At 39.5% G+C, this 19,785-nt stretch overlaps 3 protein-coding genes across 7 annotated transcripts in view; all 3 read right to left on the minus strand.

Annotated features, from left to right (window-relative positions):
• Positions 1 to 212: 212 nt before the first annotated feature.
• LOC146460632 (uncharacterized) lies at positions 213 to 1,652 on the minus strand. Its single transcript, XM_085087983.1, has one exon. The coding sequence runs from the start codon at positions 1,238 to 1,240 to the stop codon at positions 662 to 664; it is 579 nt and encodes a 192-aa protein (XP_084944109.1). The 5' UTR covers positions 1,241 to 1,652; the 3' UTR covers positions 213 to 661.
• Positions 1,653 to 2,221: 569 nt separating this feature from the next.
• LOC146460633 (uncharacterized) overlaps positions 2,222 to 19,785 on the minus strand; it is a 39,962-nt gene continuing 22,398 nt past the window's right edge. For 2 of the 5 annotated variants that reach the window (XM_085088068.1, XM_085088066.1), the window contains exons 2-9: positions 12,971 to 13,113; positions 10,455 to 10,489; positions 9,556 to 10,227; positions 8,646 to 9,022; positions 6,949 to 7,211; positions 5,222 to 6,291; positions 4,810 to 4,951; positions 2,222 to 4,439 (exon numbers count right to left, since the gene is read on the minus strand). In XM_085088068.1, coding sequence (XP_084944194.1) covers positions 3,918 to 4,439; positions 4,810 to 4,951; positions 5,222 to 6,291; positions 6,949 to 7,211; positions 8,646 to 9,022; positions 9,556 to 10,227; positions 10,455 to 10,489; positions 12,971 to 13,084 — 3,195 coding nt within the window. In that variant the 5' untranslated portion in view covers positions 13,085 to 13,113 and the 3' untranslated portion in view covers positions 2,222 to 3,917. Of the gene's footprint in view, positions 4,440 to 4,809; positions 4,952 to 5,221; positions 6,292 to 6,948; positions 7,212 to 8,645; positions 9,023 to 9,555; positions 10,228 to 10,454; positions 10,490 to 12,071; positions 12,363 to 12,970; positions 13,114 to 13,181; positions 13,335 to 14,153; positions 14,232 to 19,785 lie in introns of those variants that run through there. The other 3 variants (XM_085088067.1, XM_085088065.1, XM_085088069.1) reach the window with 3 other exon arrangements.
• LOC146460634 (peroxisome biogenesis factor 2-like) overlaps positions 16,967 to 19,785 on the minus strand; it is a 31,581-nt gene continuing 28,762 nt past the window's right edge. Inside the window, exon 10 of the mRNA XM_085088089.1 lies at positions 16,967 to 19,690. The gene's annotated coding sequence lies outside the window, so the exon portion shown is untranslated. The remainder of the gene's footprint in view (positions 19,691 to 19,785) is intronic.

The raw sequence follows: 19,785 nt of genomic DNA on the forward strand, positions 1-19,785 counted from the left end.
GAGAAAGTACAACTCAGTGGTTTTCAAGTGAATGATCCACACTTTAGGATTTCATCCACTGACTCGAAAAGTGAACTATTTCAACAGCACTAATGGAAGTACTTCAGTGCCATATATACAGCTTTCATTTCAATCGTCACGCTTTAGGATTTCATCCACAAGTTTTCATATCACGCTAGAAACTTGCGATTTAAAGATTGACTCTTGAAGCATGAAGCGAAGGATTTCGTTTTATTTTCATTTCCACATGCATCTGTTTCTGGCTGTTTCGCGCATGTTAGTGATATTGAGCCACAAACAAATGGTGGTCAGATATTGACACTGAACATCAAATTTGGAGGCAAGAAAACTAGTTAACGGGCGACCTTCTTTAGGTTTATTCAGTCACATTATTTAAAGAGATATATTTTCTTCAAAGCTTTCAATGATGAATAAGGCAAATGTCTCATGCAAACTAAACTAAATGGTCATGTAAAAGAAAATGTATCATCTAGATCCCCTCTGTGCTTCGGCAACCCTGGCAAAAAAGTACGACTGTTGTGTTTCTAGGCATTTGCTTGCAGTAAATAAACGTCTATAAATTTGCATTTTTGTATATTTACCAATATCACAATATTTGCAACATGATGTTTCAAGCCGTGAAAGCCCATGATTCTGAACATTATCTCCCTGTTTTCTGCTTGTGTTTCTTCAGCATAGGCAGTCTGTATGAACATCCTAATGTAGGTATATCGACAGCTTCAAGCACTTTTTTGCGACCCCTTGGCAGACTGTCTAAATCCACACTCAAAGTGTCACATTTTTCCCCGAGCGCGACATCGCTTCGCCGAAGGTCAAATCCTGTTCCGTTTCCCATTCGTTTGATCCAATTGTGACTTTGCCTCCAGCATTTTGATCTCTCTATCTTCGGTAATCTCCCTGGTTTACTATGACTGTGGAATCGATTGTGATATTCCGCTACTTCATAGTGATGTCTGATGCCCAAGTTTATGCTCAGCCGATGAATTCGCCTGACTTCATCGTCGAGTAAAATTACAATGTCTGTCGTTGTCCGACTAGAAACCGACGATTGTAGAACTGGAGACAGCGACGCTTCTTTGTTCGAAATAAAATCGTCTTCGCGAGTTTGTAGCGGCGGTAATTTATTGCTGAACGACGATTGTTTTGGTTGGTTGTTGTCCTTTTGTTTCTTGTTATTTTGAAAGCCGTTATACCCATTCTTGACAATAATTTCCGCCATTTTGTCTTCTCTCACTCCCTGGCGACCGTTTCCATCATGTTCGCTGGTGTGACAACCTTGAAGCTCACCTCAAACCTTGATAAGGTTTGTAATAAGGTTTACATTTGCAAAATGCTTTACATCTGAGAGTGCTAAAATTCCTGAAAGGCTCCTTAGTTGCCAAGGTTGCTTCTGTCAACTGTAAAGCCGAAACTGATACTTGGCGTGCTTGTATATCAAGCAAATCGCGTGTGTACATGATTGATTAATTGGCTGAACATTTTACATAATCCTGTATTGTATGGAAATGATTGGAAGGCTGTTAGGTCAACCGTGCAGCTGATTGAGTCAGTCGAGCGAGAAGAAGACTCCAAAGACGCTTAGCAACAAGCGATTTTTATAGGCAGTTCCGTGTGACCGCGCCCGGCTATCCATAAGAGAAAAGACGAACTGGAACGACTTTTGAATTTCAAACAACGACCAACTCCGTGTTTGTTAAGTGGCTTGTTTGTGTTTTGCTTTTTCTTGCACTGCATGCAAGCTCCCGCGTTCGGCGTTATCTTTCTCTTTGTTTAATGAACCATTTCTATTTTTGTGCTGTTAATTTTCTGTTCCTTTTGGGCGTGCAAACAACTGTAAATGCTACCCACCTCGAACAGCCCTTGCTAATTGTGGGTATGTAATATTGTAATTTGTCTTTTCTCATAATAAATTGTTGTTGTTGTTGTTGTTGAGAGGAATAAGGAGACTCACTGAGCCTGAGCTAGAGACAGATTCCCAGATAATCCGAAAAATCGCTTGTGTGGAACGACGCAAGAGCTCACCAAGCGAGAATATACTCTATCGGCTCAAATCAAGCGAGGGTGGGGGACCTCTCGTGCTCCTACTTTCCCCTCCCCCTCATCCCTGGATCTAATTGCCGAGGTAACGATTATCCTTCTCCTTCAGTCCAAAGTCAACTCGTTACTATGCTCCGAGGAAGCTACAACTGAATTCAAAAAATATGATTTTGTTCATGGGAACATCAAACTTTTATTAACACTCGTATCTAATGAATACTCTCAGTTGTAAAACATGATGCTCATTACAAGCATGGTCCATGGTTTGGGTTTCACATGAAACTGCATGCGAGCGAAGAGAGTTAGCGACTGGGTTCAAACGCTGTACCAATTAGTACGCAGTTGTTTGGTGCGGCGTCTAAGCACAACACGTCTTCTACTGACAGATTTCAGTTTTGCACGACAATATCTAAAGTACGGCAGAGCTTTCTGTATAATACAACATATAGAAACGAAAACGTATTCATGGGTACGGCACATGAGACGGGAGAGCTTCTTATCGGTCTTGGCCCCGTGGTGATTTAACTCGAAGAAGTTCACGTTAACCCTGACTATTAGCTTAATCGGTCTTTGATTGAACAGTGTAACTGGGCCTTGGCTCGTACCCTTTTTACGGCTCGCGCGAAACCAATTTTTGAGAACCTGCTCCCTGGCTTGTAAAATGTGCATTCTCTTTTCTATCGATAATATAACTACTAGCAAGCACATTAAACTGAGATTGTGCGCACTGTTGGATTGAATATAGTGCGACATTGTCTGTTTACTACAAGCAATCACTGATCTGATGAAGTGCGTAATATAAGTGGATGTGACTGTGTCAGTGTGTGTGTGTTTGTTTCCACTGCCCTTTAGAATACACCCAACGCCCTGTATAGCCTCGAGTTTTGTTCACTTGTTTGTTTGACATCGCGGAAGTCATTCTCTGATGGTCTAGAGTGCTTCAGTTTCATTATGTCTTCACCATTCCAAAGAATCTAGAGAGAATGTTTGAATTAACCTTCAGATCCCAAATATCGACATGCAGATTCTCGCCACTCAGGTAAGGCGGCGGCACAAAGTGGGGAGAATTTGTTTAAAAATCTCGAGATTTCATCTTTGGTGATCATTTCCTTTATTTTCATAACCTGTATGTTTGATTAAATAGTAAGATTGTTTGGAGAAATTAGATGCTGGTCACTGTTGGGGCTTAAAGGATTAATGAACTGAGTGATTTTGACTCGAATTATCACACTACACACTGTATACATATGCCGTACATGAGATACACTAAATCTAGATCTTATTGCACTCTAACTAATCAGCTCTTTCCACACTATGCAAGGGAATCACCGATATAAAGTTGATGTCTGTGACTGTTTGAATTCTAAGTATAGTTTTTCAATACTTTAAAAATACAAGGTAGTGATAATATAACGTAATAAATCATATCAGCGTAAAACTAAAAATTTTATATAACAGGCAAGTGACGCTATAAAATGGACTTATACTGTAGGTATGCCAATACTGCGTCCTGTATTGCTTTTGTACATTTAGCTTTCTGGCGTTCATATGTCACAATTATTAACATCTACGACTGGTTATTTATGGCCATCGTATGGCAAAATACTACTTGAGAACTGATGTTCAACTAATTTCTGTAAACATCAGTTTCCCTTGTTGACGGTTAAGGATACTAAGGTGTGACTTCAATATCTACATCTGGTGTTTCCTTTTAGGCGAAATAAATACGGTCAGACAGTCAAACTCCACTGATATATTGACTATCGCAATAAATATCAATTCTACTGGTTACATTCTACTAAATATACATTCTATATTGTAAAGGCACTAGCCTCATGAACTTTAAAAGTTATTCATGCTCAATTTACAGATTTCCTGGCTCTTCTGTATCTCCTAAGTGGTGACTGAATGTCGGGTGATACTTCTGGTGCCAAATCTTCCCGAACCATGTCCGAGTTATTGACGATGATCTCTGACGATGGTGCGCGAGCCGACGGTGACACCCCAATCGTCCTGTCACGCTCTTTTAAGTTCGTGTGTGAAGCTGACCTTGTACGTCTCTTCGATGAGCGAAGATACTTCGCATCCTCCGAAGATCTATCGATTGGTTGCCGAGTATAAGCATCCACCGTCGATCCGTCTGTATCAGTTGATGGAGCTGGCTCTTCATTTCGTCGGATAGCTTCGGTGTACCGATCGATCTTCCGAAGTGACTTTCCGAGCATACTTCGGAGGTTACTTGCGTCTTCCTCGACAGCTTGTAAAGACTTTCCGAGCGACTGTCGAACTTCTCTAATTTCATCACTTTTAACAGCCGCCTTGTTCGTCTGCAGCATCTTTTCTTCTCGCTCATTTTCAAGTTCTTGTTTAAGGACTGAAACCTAAAAAAAAAAGTTAAAAAAAAAAAAATAAAAACAGCGTTTTGTGAGCCAGGATAGCTCCGGCTCATGTATGCAAATCACGTTGCAAAGTTATCTAATGTCTACAGGTGGTCCTCCAGTGTTTGGCCTTACAAATTATTTATGGTAACACTGATGGTAATGAAAGTGCTCCACGGACCGCACACTCGAAACTTGAACAAGTTGCCAGGCCAGGCACAAACAAACCCCCCCCCCCCCCCCCTCAAAAAAAAAAAAAAACTGTAGCCATCAGGAAGTGGCAAACATTTTCGCAAAGACAGTGGCAGTGACAGTGGTGGAAAAGTTCGTATGTCATAAATATGTCATCACAATCATTATTATCAAACATTACCTGTTTCTCTAAAGCTTCCATCTTTGTTCTGTAGGCCCTCTCCCGTTTCTCCGTTGTTTTTTGTGCTTTCTCCAATGCCAAGTGCGATCTTTTTGCTTCTTTCTCTAAATCTTGCTGTTGTTTCTCTGTAATCTCAAGCAGGCTGTAAAGAGACGAGAACCTCTTGTTGACACAGCCGGTAATGTTTCTTTAGAGTTTAAGTGCCAAAACAAAAAAAAAGTTTCTGATCGTTCACAATTTTGACCTACGAATATAACAAAATAGTGACGTGCTCCGAAAATGGTCGAGCAATTTTTTTCTGGCGGGAGGGAAGGAAGGAAAACGAGAAATGAAGAAATGAACGAATGACCGATAGCATGAGGGTGAGTGATGAGTGACTGTACGAGTGTGATAAAACAATAAAAAGTTTTACCTCTCAGTGTGTTTGACCTCTACTTCTTGTAGCGCTCTTTCCAGGGAGTCCACTTTTTCTTTTAATTCAATATTCTCCTTCGCTGCCTCGCTGAGTGTTCTGTTTAAAGCTTCTTTTTCTTGTTTTGACTCAAAGAATGATTCCTCGAACTCTAACCGCTCCCTTTGAAGTCTATCCAAGGTCTTTTTAAGCGCCTGTACATCTTTTCCAATCCGCATGTTGCTTTTTTCTAAATCTCTTTTTTCCGCGTCAAATGAGGAGTTTACTTTATGCAACGAATTGTTTTGGCTCTTCAAAGAGTTTGCTTCCTCCTCTAAATCATGCAATTTTGTAAGAAGTTCATCTTCGCGTTCTTGCCTCTGAATTAAAAGTGATTTCACGTACTTAACCTGTTTTTCAAAATCGTTGATCCTCAACTGGGCGTCTTCCCGTGACTTCTCCAGGAAATTCACCTTTTCAGCCAAAGCGCGGTTTTCTCCTTTGCATTCTCTGACTGTCTCCTTAAGAGATTCCACCCTCTCTTGCTGTAACCTTTTGTCCCCTTCAGTACTTTCCAATGAACGCTGAAGCTGGCAAATGTGGTCCTGTAAATTCTGCGAGCTACTGTTACTCTCACTAAGAGAAGCCGAGAGTGCCTGCACTTTCTCCTTCAGTCGTGTTTCTTCCTCGTCTCCTTTTGAAACAGCACTGTTGAGCTTTTGTATGGCCAACTTTAAGTTGGAAATATTGTTTTCCGATTCTTGATTGGTCTTTAACAGACCACTCAGTCTTTCTCTTAATTTATTGTTTTCAGCCTCCATTTCGCTCTGTACACGTTTCTGCCTTTGTAATTCGCCGTCCATCCCTTTTAGTCGCAATTCATTCTTCGTCAAGTCTCCTGAAGATGCCTCTAGTTGGCTCCGTAATGCGTGCTTCTCACTTTTCAGCCTCTTCTCTGTCTCCTGAAGCTCTGTTATCTTTTCATGTTGCTGCTTTCGTTCGGTCTCTGACAGACCCAGGGTTCCTTCCAACATTTGCAGCTTTTCAACCAGTGCGTTTCGTTCTCGCTCAACTTTTTGGATTGCCTCTTCCTGAAAACAAGTCACCCAACATGTGTGAAAACTTAGTTTCTTTCTTTGTCATGAAAAGTGTAAGTTACTAAGAGAACATCTCCGTCATTCAAACGATCGCAGCCACTAAAAGTCTAGAGCGAGTGAGGAAATCAAATATTGAAACTGGGAAGAAACGCTAAACAATTTCCGCTCCTCGATCATACGGTCGCCCTGATCTCACTCACGCGCGAGAATCCACGCTATTGACGTGCGAGACTTCGCTTTTGGTGATATGTGTCTCCTCCAATGAAATTTCAGAAGAGAAAATCGCTTTTTTACGGTCTAAAAATGATAATGATTGACTCTTGTAAAAGTCATTTTTGCGGCTATTAAGGAAACGTGAGTCTGGATCGCGTGTGAGTCTAAAACAATCACAATGGCGAAGTCAAAGTCTAAATTGAAGGAGAATATTGGTATGCATCGGTTTGCTCGAAGATATTTTCTTGTCGAAAAGCCACTTCTAATGACTTATTCTGTACTAAAGTAAAGACTAAATATTCAAAACGACTGACACGGAGAAATTCAGTACTAAGCCAGTAGGAGTAGACACACCCCCAAGGATCTGATCATGCTCCAAGCTTTCCGGAAATATCTCACAGTGACAAAAAATAACAATAAATAACGCCCATTTCGTACCTGTAATGTAAGCGCCGTCTCAGCGCTGTTCAGTCTGTCCTCTAGCAGTCGTTTCTGATCTCTCAGTTGGTTCATTTCCTGATGAACGGCTCGGAGTTTTCCATCCAGCTCCGCTCTTTCTTCTTCCAAATGACCCACAGCATTCTGTAGGCTGTCCACTTTCACCAGGCTTTCCTCTTTCTTTCTTTCTGATTCTCTCAGGTTCTGCAGAAGCTCTGACAATGATGCTTTCACGGCATCTGGATCAATGTCATCGGAGTCCTCTGTAAAATAAAAAAAAGAACAAGAATCAGCGTATGAAGTTCTTGCGAATACTTTACTTAACAAAGAAAGTAAACCGAAATCTCAGTTGTTATTCCTTGATATATAGTCTTTCAAAGAAGCAAAGTAAAGGAAAATATAATGGGTATGTGAGGCCTACATCGAATGTTATTTGAAAGCTACCGAACGATGCCTCTAATAGATCATGTTCAGCTAGTACCAAAGAAGAAAGCCATGGCATTGGCATAAATTAACATAAACAAGTTCTTAGTGCACTGTATTGATTCTTACTGATATTTCTACAGTAAACAAGAATTCGGAAAAAATGAATATGGGTTGTGATCAATATCATCGATAAGACGGGCTTACAATTCCATGCTTTTGATTAGCGCATCTTTACATTACAAATCTACCAAATACGACAAGTTAAGGTATTACGTGCCAGCTCACATTCTAAGAGCTCAAAGGTGTACTTGTAGGTATTCAAATTATGTTCTGATCATATCGTTGAATAATAGAGTGGACCACCAAATGGTAATGTAATAGGGACAAATAAGATAGTCCAAATAAAACTAAGATAACAATGTTTCAATCAGAGCTAAACCCGGCGACGATGAAAACTAAGAAAAAGTCTTAAAATGTGTAGAAAATGTACGTTTTCGTGCAAATGAATGCGGAAGAAACGTTTCAAGTCCTGGTGGAAGAAACGCACATGACAACATGGTGTCAACAGAAGCCACTTGGAAATGGGTACTGTGGAGATCAACGAAGTTGCGATTGATTCTAATTGTGTTCTCATGAAAAGCTACAAAAAAAAGTTTCAACAAAACGTTTGAGGAAGGGAGGGGTTAAAGCCACGTAGGTAGTGGGTCCGGTGACTGGGGTCAAAACATTGTTTCAAACCATGTTGTATGCTTCAAAAGTAACAGAACATGTTAACCCTTTAACCCCTAAGGGAAAACGATCCAAGTCTACAAACTCAATGTCTATCTATGATATACCATTTTAAAGCTACTTATGAGTGTATTTCATAACTGATATAATTATGAATGATATGAGAAAAGTTATGGCTTTGAGATAAATGGCCTTAAAACGTAAAAATTTAAAACTACTTAAACGTCCCAATCCTTGTGCATATTAGGTATACCCCTAAACTATAGCTTATTTTGCAGGTCTCAACATCTTCATTGATGTGAGAGATGTCTTAAGACCCACAACTTCTAGGGGAAAAAAGTTGAAAAGTTATGGGGGTGGTCAACCATATCACATATGGGAGGGGGTTAAGTTTTTATCCTTTTAATGAGTAGATCTTCACAAGACCATCTTGGTGTGAAAGATTCATAGAAATCTGTCAAATATTGACAGAGTTGTGTCATTATGTGCAAAATGGCACTCTTAGGGATTAAAGGGTTAAGGACCGTTTTTACTGGTCTAACCTGAATTGGATCTCGTTCTCCCTCGGTTGGGTCTTTTATTCTTCTTCGGACTTTCCTCGTCTGGACTCGGAGGAGGGTGAGAATGCGACCGCAAGCCAAGGGATCTTCGGAGGATTGAGTATAGGCTGGACAGCTTGAATTCACAATCATTTTTCATGGCCTCCATTCGAGCGATTTGTGACTCCAGAGCACTGATTCTCCCGTCATTTCCAGATAGCTGGGCTTTGTAATTTTCTCGATCGAATGTCGTTTGTTCCAGAAGATTCTCCATTTCCCTCATCTTGTTTTTCGCCTTTTGTTCAAATTCTTTGTACTCCTCTAGCTGGGCTTGATAGTCTTTTTCCCGGCTGGCAAACGTGTCTTCGGTTTCTTTGATTCTTTCAAAATGCAAATGAAATGAAAATAATAACATTCAACGCCAAGTTCTAAACACAGTTTACTTCAGTACAAAGAGTATTTCACAGATAAAGCCTTACATAGCAGTTTCACTTTCTCAGAGAAAAATTCCTGGACGAGAAACATAGAAATTTTTTTCATGGGGACCTTGAGGCTTCCCTTTGCATAAAACCGCCTTTCATCGCTCCCAGCACCTGAGGACACTGGAACGAGAGAGCTTTAAACTCAAGGTGCGCTGTTTGTGTCATAAACTTTCGAGACAAACATAAAAGTCAAGTCAAACTGAGAACTCTTGAAAACTTGACACCTCTTCGTCTACGGGGAGAAATAAAATCACTTATGGAGCCGAAAGTCGACATGTGCAAGTAACTTCCATGGGCGTCGAGATTTCTGTTCGACACTAGTTTCGGCCTTTGTCGACATTTGGAGCGCGCTTCTTACACAAACCGCTCAACAATTATACTTACAATTATAATTACAGTATACTGTTCGCAGCCTGTTAGTTCATTCTCACCTTCTTTGCAGTTTTGCCACATTATGTTTTGCCTCCTCCTTCTCACTTTCAACATGCAATATGCTCTGCTTCAAATTGTACGCTTCGTGTCGTACTTCCTCGCGCAAAGCTTCTTCACGTGATAACCTCTCCTGCAGATCCGCCACTTCACGTTTTCCTAGCAAGCACTCGCTGCTCAAGATTTTCACTTGACGCAGGGCCTCTTGAAGTTCCCGCCGAATCTCCGCGCGCTCCGCTTCAAATTCATTCAGTCTGCTCCGAAGATCGTTCGCTTCTCCGGTAATGCTTGCTCGGCTGTCTTCGCAAACTCGGAACTTGTTTTCCAGTTCGTCGAGTTTTCGCTTCGTTTCAGTTCTCTCACTTTCAGTTTCTTTCACCTTCTCACGAAGCTCTTCACAAGTTTTTTGCAGTGCACCCTTTTCAATCTGCTCGTCTTTTATCTGCCTCCTTAAAGCTAAGTTTTCTTTCCTTTGTGTCTCTGTCGCTTCATCGCTTTCCCGCATTTTCCTGTGTGCGTCCATTAGATCCCGTCGCACGTTGTCACGTGTTTCTTCTGCCATGTTGAGCTGCATTTTGAGGGCTTTGATTTCGCGTTCAGCATTGTCGCGATTTTTAATTGCCTCTAGAAGTTGATCCTTGGTAGCGTTTCCATTCTGGAAATGTGTCGGGGAACTGAAATGGTAATTATATTGCTTGTTATTGCAATAACTAAAGAGTGTATATAGAGAACAAGCTATGCAAACTTGAAGTCGAATGCATTAGGAAGAAACAGAACTCTAACAATAACGTAAAGCAATTATTTTAAACTTGAAACAAATCTGTACGATGACGTGCGTGGAGTTGCTCATGACGTTTCATCGTTCTAACTACGTCATGTAATCAAAACAAATTATACACACCTCATTCTTTCTTCACTTAGTCGCCTTGAGTATTCCTTTCAAACAAAGAGACAGGTATGAGCCAAATGCGCGCTTCAATTTATCAGTCAATCAAGGTATTACAACAAACATACACCAGTACGACAATCTACTTGATCTAACTCTGCCTCATTTCCTGGATGGCGCATGCGCCTGACGGCGGATTGCGCATGCTTGTGTCACTGACTGTCTGCTGCTGCCGAATGACAGCAAAACTGTGAACAGTCAACAAACCACAGTATTTTCACAGGTCAGCATTTATCTGAAGTCATGCATTTCGAATAGGTATTGACGTTATTATAGTCTTAAAGGCCCACCTTCAACCAATAGGTCACTTGGTGCGCGCGTTATATTGTTTACAACCGCTCCTTTTGTTTAGTTGCTTGATTTAGCAAAAAACACCCTCGGAGACCGAGCGGCAGTCAGTCGAGGGGCGGGGGAAATGGCGCGACAAAAGTTTTCAGTCTCCCGACTGACTGCCGCTAGTTCTAGCTAGTGAGCGAAAGATATTGGATGGTTGGTTCGCATTTCTGAGTTTGGTCTGAAAGTCTGAAAAAGGGTATCAACTCTGGAGACCATTGAATATGGTATGCATCTAGATGCCAGGTCTGATAAAAGACACCGGAATATTACATATTTTGGTTTGGACTAGGATCAGAGTTTGGAGAACCGTGCCGCTCACAGACCCAACCAAAACTTCCAAAGAGTACGCGGAACAGTTGAAGTGCTCGACATTACCGGCATAGTTTTAGTCAGTACACTTAAATCTTATCGCTGTCTAAGGTAGTAAACATTTCTATTAGGACCTTCTTAGTCATTATAGAAGTTGGCACGAACAAAACCTAACAACAGTCGACACGAGGGTAGCTCATTATCGCTGTTCTAAATAGCGCAGATCCGGTCCATCGCACTGTTATGGTCTATCATGACGTTATGATAACTTGAAATGGAAGAAAATGTTCTTACAAGTTTATGAACCTATCATTCTCAAGGCGGCTCCAGAGTAAACGAATTTTAAAAAAAGATAACCTGATCGGAGACTGGACAATTTTCAAAAACGACACCCCGGCGCGCAAAGCCTTTTGGGTGAAGGTGATCTCAGCTCACTGTCTCCTACTCCAAATAAAACCGACGTAAAAAGCTACTGTCAAATATATGAATAAACTTCTCACGTAGCTTAATTGATTCTGTACAATCGTTTGGAGTTCTCCTTAATTTCTAGATCTGAGAGGACCCCTTTGTCATACATGTTTTTACTCCTTGTTATAAATAAAGCTCAGTACTTCCAGCCGTTGCCATCGTGCCTAGCCATGCGCATCTACTCATAACAGTTTGCGATCAATATATAGATATATGCATTGTAAAAGAGATATCTACCTTCTTGATTTGATGCATAAAATGAGGAAACGTAATTGGACTCACATTCTTAGGTATGTGTGTATTAAAGACAACATTTTCTTACTTAACTGCATTTGTGAGTTCTATAACTTCAACTTTTAACAGTCCAGTAAGAAAAATAATGGCGCCGAAATTGCATTGTCTGAAAATTTGACAAGATTTGCATATAGCAGTTTTTGTAATGTTCAACTACTTACTCACCTCACACAGCACTTTCATGGAATACGCACATGAAGTCAAACCACTCGTAACTTTAGCCGCGAATTATTTTCTAAAGAACTCATTTCAAGGTTCAGCAATTCGTTTTACGAGAACGCGTCCATGATATATATGACCGTTCCAATATGTAAATTAAACCGGGGCAATGTTTTGTTTTTCTTTGTTATATACGTCATAAGAGCTTAATCTTGAAAAGGACTCAGAAAGTTTGAATTTGTTTAGAGAACAAAAAATAAAGAAAGCGGCAAACTTAAAGGCTTTAATAACGATACAAACAACGTTTAGATTTCTGCATTTTGAATGTGGAAAGGTTATACTATGGTGTTGTTATTCCTTAGGTAAAGTTCTGTAATAACTATTTTTGTATGTAGGAAATACTACGAGATTAGGCTCGGTATTGGAGTGATATGTATTTCATATGAACCATTGAGTAAACACGGAGGTCCTTGCACAAACAACTTAAACAGTGGACAAATTAACAAGTAAAGTATTATGAACTGGAAGGAGACGAGAGTTTTTGTCTGACGCGAGAAGCATTCGAACAATGAAAGAATTGTCCAAATTCAGAAACTTGTTAAAACCATACTTCGTATAAATACACATTGCCTGACTATACAAGTGGCTTCTGCAAATCTATATCGGATGTCATAGAGGTTACCCACACACAAAATCAATTTTGGAAAAAAGAGTATGAAAGAGTATGACCGGACATATAGTCTGTTGATAACTTTGAAGCTCAACGCAGGCGGAAATTAGATTTTGCATATAAAGCGGAAAATATACATCCTTCTACTACGTTGGTTAAAAACCAACATGAGGCAACAAGAAGCCATCCAGCGGATGGGAGCAGCATTCTCATTGGCTAGTTAATATTACTTTACCTTAATCCTATCGTTTTCTCTTTGTAGCCTTACAATTTCTTGCTCCGCTCGAAACGCTTCTGCACTGTGATGACCGTTTTGGATCGTTCCAGGCGAAATCGCTAAGTCCGACATTCCGCTTGTGTGGCAAGGTCAGCTTCACGCTAGAAATACAAAGAATAAAAATTTGTCAGTGTTGGCAGCTGATAGATATATTTTCGATTATATTTACCTCAAATTTCTCTGGATACAAGCTGTCCTTCTTGTCTTGCGCAGTGGCTCAAAAGCCTTACCAAAACACAAGTCTGGTATATATTTCAAAACTCGAGATAAACCTCAATTATCCCGCCGTATGACATAGTTTTGCTTTCATGTTCGCAATTCCGTTAAAATTTAAATAAGTTCATGAACGACGCGCTGAATGTATTCTGAATTCAAATTAATTCATAAATATGCCCTCGAAGGTGAAACACTCAAATGACCTTTGTGTTAACAGCCAATTAGACGCCACAAAATTCAAAAGCCATACAAAGATTTTGCCCATAGTGATTGAAAAGCAGACGGCACGGTAAGTGGTAATAATGATTGCGTGGATATGAATTCACGCTTGAAAGACGTAAATTATTATTATTTACAAGGTTGTCATAAAGAGTTTTATTTTGGTCGCGCGAGTAAGCCTTTCACGCGAAATATGACCTTGTTTGAAATAATGAGCAAAGAATTGGCGCCAAAACACCAAGCACATTTGCGCAAGCTTGAAGTTTTCAACAAGCTAAACTTTTTATTTCACTGAACATAAATCGCTGCTTTTTGTGGAATACTTTTTTATTTATAAACTGCTTATGCATTTGATATTTGTTGTAAAATTGGCATGATATAATGTTTGGGTAGATAACGAGTAAGCGGCAATGACAAATTTTTACCAGCGTTAAAGGGTTGCGCTTATCGCGAAAATACCTAGATTACTATAAGCTTGTTTCATCTAGAGTTACCAAAGTCTGTTAGGATTAAATATACAACGACACGCTTCGATCTTCTCTCGTGTGTTTTTGCAATAAAAAGCAACAATTATCTTTTAACGGTGGCAAGGAGCTTAGAAAAGTATTTTCTAAGACGATCTATAATTGAGCGATATTCACTGATTATATTCCGTGACAGTGATGACAACTGAAGTTAACAAAATGTTAAAAACCCGTAAACGTACCTGTTGAGTGCCCAAACACTGGAACGCCGTGCAATAAATGTCGTATTTTAGGATGCAATCAAAACAATTCTGTTTGCGTCCATTGCAACAATAGCATGAAAAGTTGGGAGGTGAAGTACAATTTTCTGGCGTTTGCGATGCAGCTTGGCTTTAAATTACCTGCTTTGTAGCCACACCAATATTTGTACAACTGAATTAGACAACAGTGCGCGCGAAGCTTACAAAAATCGACGATTTTAAATAAGTATGCAAGCAATGACCGGGGATGATAACTGTTTTCGTTTTCAAAGGAAAAATTGACCAGTAGATTAGAAAATTAATCGGGAACTTAAAAGCTTATGAAACAAATTAATGGTTAAAATTATACACAGGAAGGCAGGTCTTAATTGCGCGTCGTTTTTGATGGAAATGAAGTGCAGGCAGCTTGTGAGAGCACCTGCTTTATGTAAATATATCAGGAATTTTGTAAAAGGCATCGCTAATTTCACTCCACACAATGAATAAAATTACTTTGTCATAGAATTTCTGCGTTCGTTTCTTTATCAGTCAGTAAACTGTTTTCGGCTAAACTGACAGGTTAGTTATAATGAACAAAATGGACATTCTTCTCGGGGGCCGAGAGCAGGCATGGCTATTCCGGGCGTTGACGCCATACGTGGGCTGAGTTATTGTTGGTTCTTGTTCCTGCTCTGAGAGGTTTTTCTCCGGGACCTCCGGTTTTCCTCCCTCCACAAAAACCAGCATTTCCACATTCCAATTGTACCCGCAGTGGATAAAGAGCCACTATGTTGGATGTGCCACTGGAATTTTCTTATTTATTTGTTTATTATATTTTATTTCCCCCCCTTAAATTTGACCGAAATCCACTGAACAAGGATTGGTGCAACCGACTCGCTAAGAAACCAGACGAACTATGTCAGTGTATATTAATTTAAAACTGGCGTTATCTGCGTAGCCTTCAAAAGTCTCAAGAGTGTCGAGAACACAGCAATTTTATAGTAAGCCCAACCTCGGAAAATCTTTATGGCTTGGCATTTGTAAAGAGAGATTGAATACTGGCAAAGGCACTTGGTTTAAATGACACACACAGGTTGCCAGCTATCTCGATTATTGTAAACGCTTCCCATCAAAAAAAAAAAAAAAAAAAAAAAAAGACGATTATTACTCGTTACCACCATTTTCCTTTCATTGTGGTGGTTCCCAGACTCTCATATGAAAATGACAAAAAGGTCTGTCTTATATAAAGTACCCAAATTCAGGGCTAGGTGCATTTCTGGACATAATTGCAGACCCCTACGGTGCTAATGGCAACTTCTGATCAAAAGCTCATCTCCCCTTTGAAGAAAGCAATAAATACGATTTGGCGAAACGGAATGGGTATTAAAGGGCTCGTGTATAAAAACATGACGATTAAAAAAAAAAAAAAACAGTGAGCTTGATATTTTGTCACAACCGGGCTAGTTCAGCATAATACAATGCGGAGGAGCCTAAATGTACCTATTGCAACGTCTCGCATTATTGGTCGAGAGAACAAAAGAACGAACATCAAAACTATAGAGATGCAGGTTCAGGATCCAGCGAAAATAGACGGCTGAGAACAGGTGCAAGCGTACTCTGTAAGATGTACTGAGCGTACCAAACGTACCGAGTGTTCTGAATCTAACAAACACCCCGACCGATTAAACAGATTGTACCGAATGTATCGACTCCATGAACGTAGTGAAAGTAAAAGAGATCATCTATGTTTAGTGATGGTGTTAATTAATTCTATAGAGGGCTTCTTTTAAGCTTGGTGTCACTTGTCTGTTGTAATTAAAACTGGTACAAATGTCAGTGATCAGTAACATTTAACATATATCAGTGAGACTGTAAGCCAATTTTTCATGTGTCGGAAATAACTCCTTTCATGCTCTCATTGCCAACGTATTAGCTCTTAAAATTAGGCCCCCAAAGGTCCTAGCTATTTATGCCTCAGCGCGGCCATTTTCGCACGTTGCCATGGTTTCACTTTTTTGCTGGGGATGGATATTACGTGGAACCATTTGGTATCTTTTGGCCACAAAGTAGTCGTTAAGTGCAAGCAACGTTACGATAAAATGATGGTACAATACTAATTGCTTAATGAAACTGAACATTAGGGACTTGTGTTGTTAATCGAGTGACTGAATCTCTAAAAGTGGGTCAAAAGGGGGTTAAACTAACAATTTAGAATTTACCTTCTGGTAAAATACGCAGTTGAAGGTCGAGCCATTCAAAGTTTGCGGTATGGAAATTTGTTTTACATATGTTTTTTGTTTTGTTTGTTCTTTTGTTTGTTTTTTGTTTTATTTATCAACCTAATGTATTTTTATTAACTTCAGGTGATTTGTTTTTATATGGAGTATTTGACTCTTTTACAAATCATCCTTGTGACTTTTTTATTGTATTGTAAATTATAATGCCATTAAATTGTTAAAAATAAATCAGACTCGTGCATGCAAGATGAATTCACCTTGTGAATCCATTAATCCTGTCTCCCCGGCTGTAGACACGCAAAGAACTCAGTTTTTTTTTCCTTAATACCACCCAGTGGTTATTTGCGCTAATCCTCGCGGAATGTTATCAGCTTTCTTTGACAGAAAACCGGGATACAACAAGTGGCTGAGTGATTTCTCGGTTCCCAGCAAAGACCTGTTCTTGCTCAGGCTCCTACTTCGCTTAAACTCCGGAAGTCTAATGAACCGATACTCCTAGGATTATACACGCTGAACAAGACAAGGTGCAAAACAAATCGCGTGTTTTTTTACTGTAAGTACTACTTAGCAACAGACTTGGAAGGCTAGCCTTAGGGCTGTTACAAGTTTACTAGTTCTGCACTGACCACCAGCTGACAGATGTAGAAATTTCACTGGACTGTTAAAGTTTTGGACATAGTCATTTTATACGTTCTTCATGCATAATATCCACTTTGATAGCTTGCTTTCTGTAGCCATGGAATTTGAGCTAAATGAAATTAGTCGTGAAGTGGGTACTCTCTGGTCTGGTGAACTTTTTCAGGCGAGTGTTATTATGCAGTCTGAGTGCCGCTCTCGTCTTACTATTAATTAAATAACAGTAAGATTTCCTGTGTAAATAATCCATAGCACATTTAAATCCTGTCTAATCTAAAACGATATGCCATGCCCACAAAGGTAACGCACACGAAACAGGTTGGCAAAACAAGGAATAAATACAATAAACACCGGTAAGGGATCAGATGCTTGTTATCGTGTATCTAACCGACGTGTACTGATGGCCCCCTGGAAATGAACGTAAAAAACTCTACTAATGTTAAAAAATCAAGAAATTTGAAAATTGAAATAAGCGTCCCCGCGGGAAATACCTAGCCTAACAAATTGACACAAGTAATCAAATTTAAATTGTTGATTGTACTGAATCCTATACAGAAGGCAAAGACACGTCATCAACTGGTGAACAACTCTACAAAAGTTGCTTCAAATGATGCCTTTATCGAATTAAGCAAAAATATACTTCATACAAGGAGTCAAAGTAACCTTATAGTTTAAGAACTACATTGAAAAAGGAGAAAATAACCCATACTTTTGTTTCTCGGTTATCAATGCCAAGTACCGGCAGATAAACAAATTTCAACAAGAAAACACCTTGTACTTAACTGAGGCTCCGCCATCTATTCTAAATGCCAACGCTGATCTTTTGTGAAGTGAGGACTGATTTACATGATAATATATAATAGTGGCACTGTTACAACTTGCAAAACAGGTCCGCAGTGCGTACAAGTAATTTCTGTATTTGTCAGCACTGTACTATATTCTCTCCGGCCTCAACGGTTACTGGAATACTCGGAGGTAAAGCGAAACGGGCGTATCACTCCCATTAGATAGAGGGCAATCTCGGTCCGGCGCTTTCTATCAGAGCCCGTGGCTCTGTATCCTATAGAACACTGGCGGCTAGTGTTTTGGGAATTCCTTAGAAACGATGACAAATCTTTTTATTATGGCAGTAAAAACTTCAGGATGCCCAGACATCCTTAACTATGATTGGGCGGCCAACGACCAAAGTCCTTACAATTAAAATCCCAATTCCTAATCATAAAGATCCTAGTAATTAAATTCTAAAACTATTTACTATCCATAAAATCCTCAATCTAAATACTAAAACTTCTGCTCCTCACGATGGAAACACTTAAAAAAAAATAAATAAAAAAGTATAATAAAACGCCTAATGTCCATTATTTCAAAAGCTTTAAGCGCCTCGCAATATTGAGTGAGCTTGTGATGACTGATTTCTGTATCTGCAGAGCTATTGTGTCGCTTTTATCTCCCACTAGCTCTTTATTATTATTATTATTATTATTATTATTATTATTATTTATTATTATTTTCTTAGTGTTCAGTCATGTAAAATTTATTATGTTCCTTTATAATAGCGTGATTTTTCAACTAGCTGAGGTTATTTTTTATTTTATTTATTTATGTTTTTAAGGACGGTGCCTACTATTATTGTTACTGCGCATACGTTCTGCGCATCTCGAGATACTGGGTGGTGCCTGCTAATACAGAAAAATTTTTTGCGCGGTTTAAAACTATACGGAGAAAGCAGAACTTAGCAAACGCTTTTGGTATCTCGAAAGAAAATTGGGGGTAACCATGCATTTTTCAGAGATAATTAAGCTTCAATTTAGGAAAAAAATCTCATACATTGCTTCATATTTTGGCGCTTTTTAAAGATATCATTGCTTAATTATCTCTGAAAAATGCGTGGCTACCCCCAATTTTCGTTTTGGATTCCAGTAGGCCTTCCTAAGATCTGCTTTTCCCACATAGTCATAAACCGCACAAAAATACTTCGATATTAGTAGGCACCGTCCTTAATTACTGTAGGCAAACTGGTCTAACTGAGAAGGTGTCAAAATTATTGCCTACTTTTCAAGCTCTTCTCTTGTGTTTCATAAAACTGGTTTAAAGGGGAAGTATCACGCGAAAAAAGCCAAAAATGTTTGTCTGTCAACAGAAACGAAAAAGAAATTGTCTAGTTTGGTTATAAACTATCACTCCAGTGCAATAAAACTGTCGATTAGTGCCTCTGGCCAGAGACACAGTAGGCAGGTATGGATTGAAACTTGAAAAATGTTAGGCTAACGCTTTTCAAGTTCACGCATTTTTTGGTTTTCCAAAATGCGCTAGAACAGATCGCGGGTTGTTCCTTTTAAGAATTGAGTTGATTTCTTTCCTCTCGTTGTTCAAGAGTTTTTTCGTAGCTAAGCGAAGGTCTAATTTCACTATTTTTAACAAAAGAGGTCAAAAACCCCATGATACTTCCCCTTTAACTTGAGTGTTTCTCTTTCACTTAATATGGCCCCGTTGGTAACCCTGAAGCACCTTCTGGAACTATTCCATATATATTCCCTTCTGTATGTTCTTGTTTTGTCTTTAGTTCCATCACGAAACCGTGAGGTGAGGGCCTTGAAAATTTACAGCGGGTACCACGTAAACAACTATGAGCTGCAGCCGGCAAGCAGACGTTTTCGTTTCCCAGCACTAAACGTAAAAGAGAGAAACAAAATGTCATCTTAAAGTTGAAGCTTATTGGATTTGGTACAAAAGCACTTCATGCAGATCACCTTAGGTGCGAG

The sequence above is a fragment of the Pavona decussata genome, unplaced genomic scaffold, assembly GCF_977016875.1.
Source record: "Pavona decussata unplaced genomic scaffold, jaPavDecu1.1 SCAFFOLD_210, whole genome shotgun sequence".
In the NCBI taxonomy this organism is placed as follows: Eukaryota; Metazoa; Cnidaria; class Anthozoa; order Scleractinia; family Agariciidae; genus Pavona; species Pavona decussata.

Excerpts from the sequence above, each read along its gene's own strand:
- LOC146460632 (XM_085087983.1), bottom strand. The coding sequence starts at position 1,240 with ATGGCGGAAATTATTGTCAAGAATGGGTATAACGGCTTTCAAAATAAC.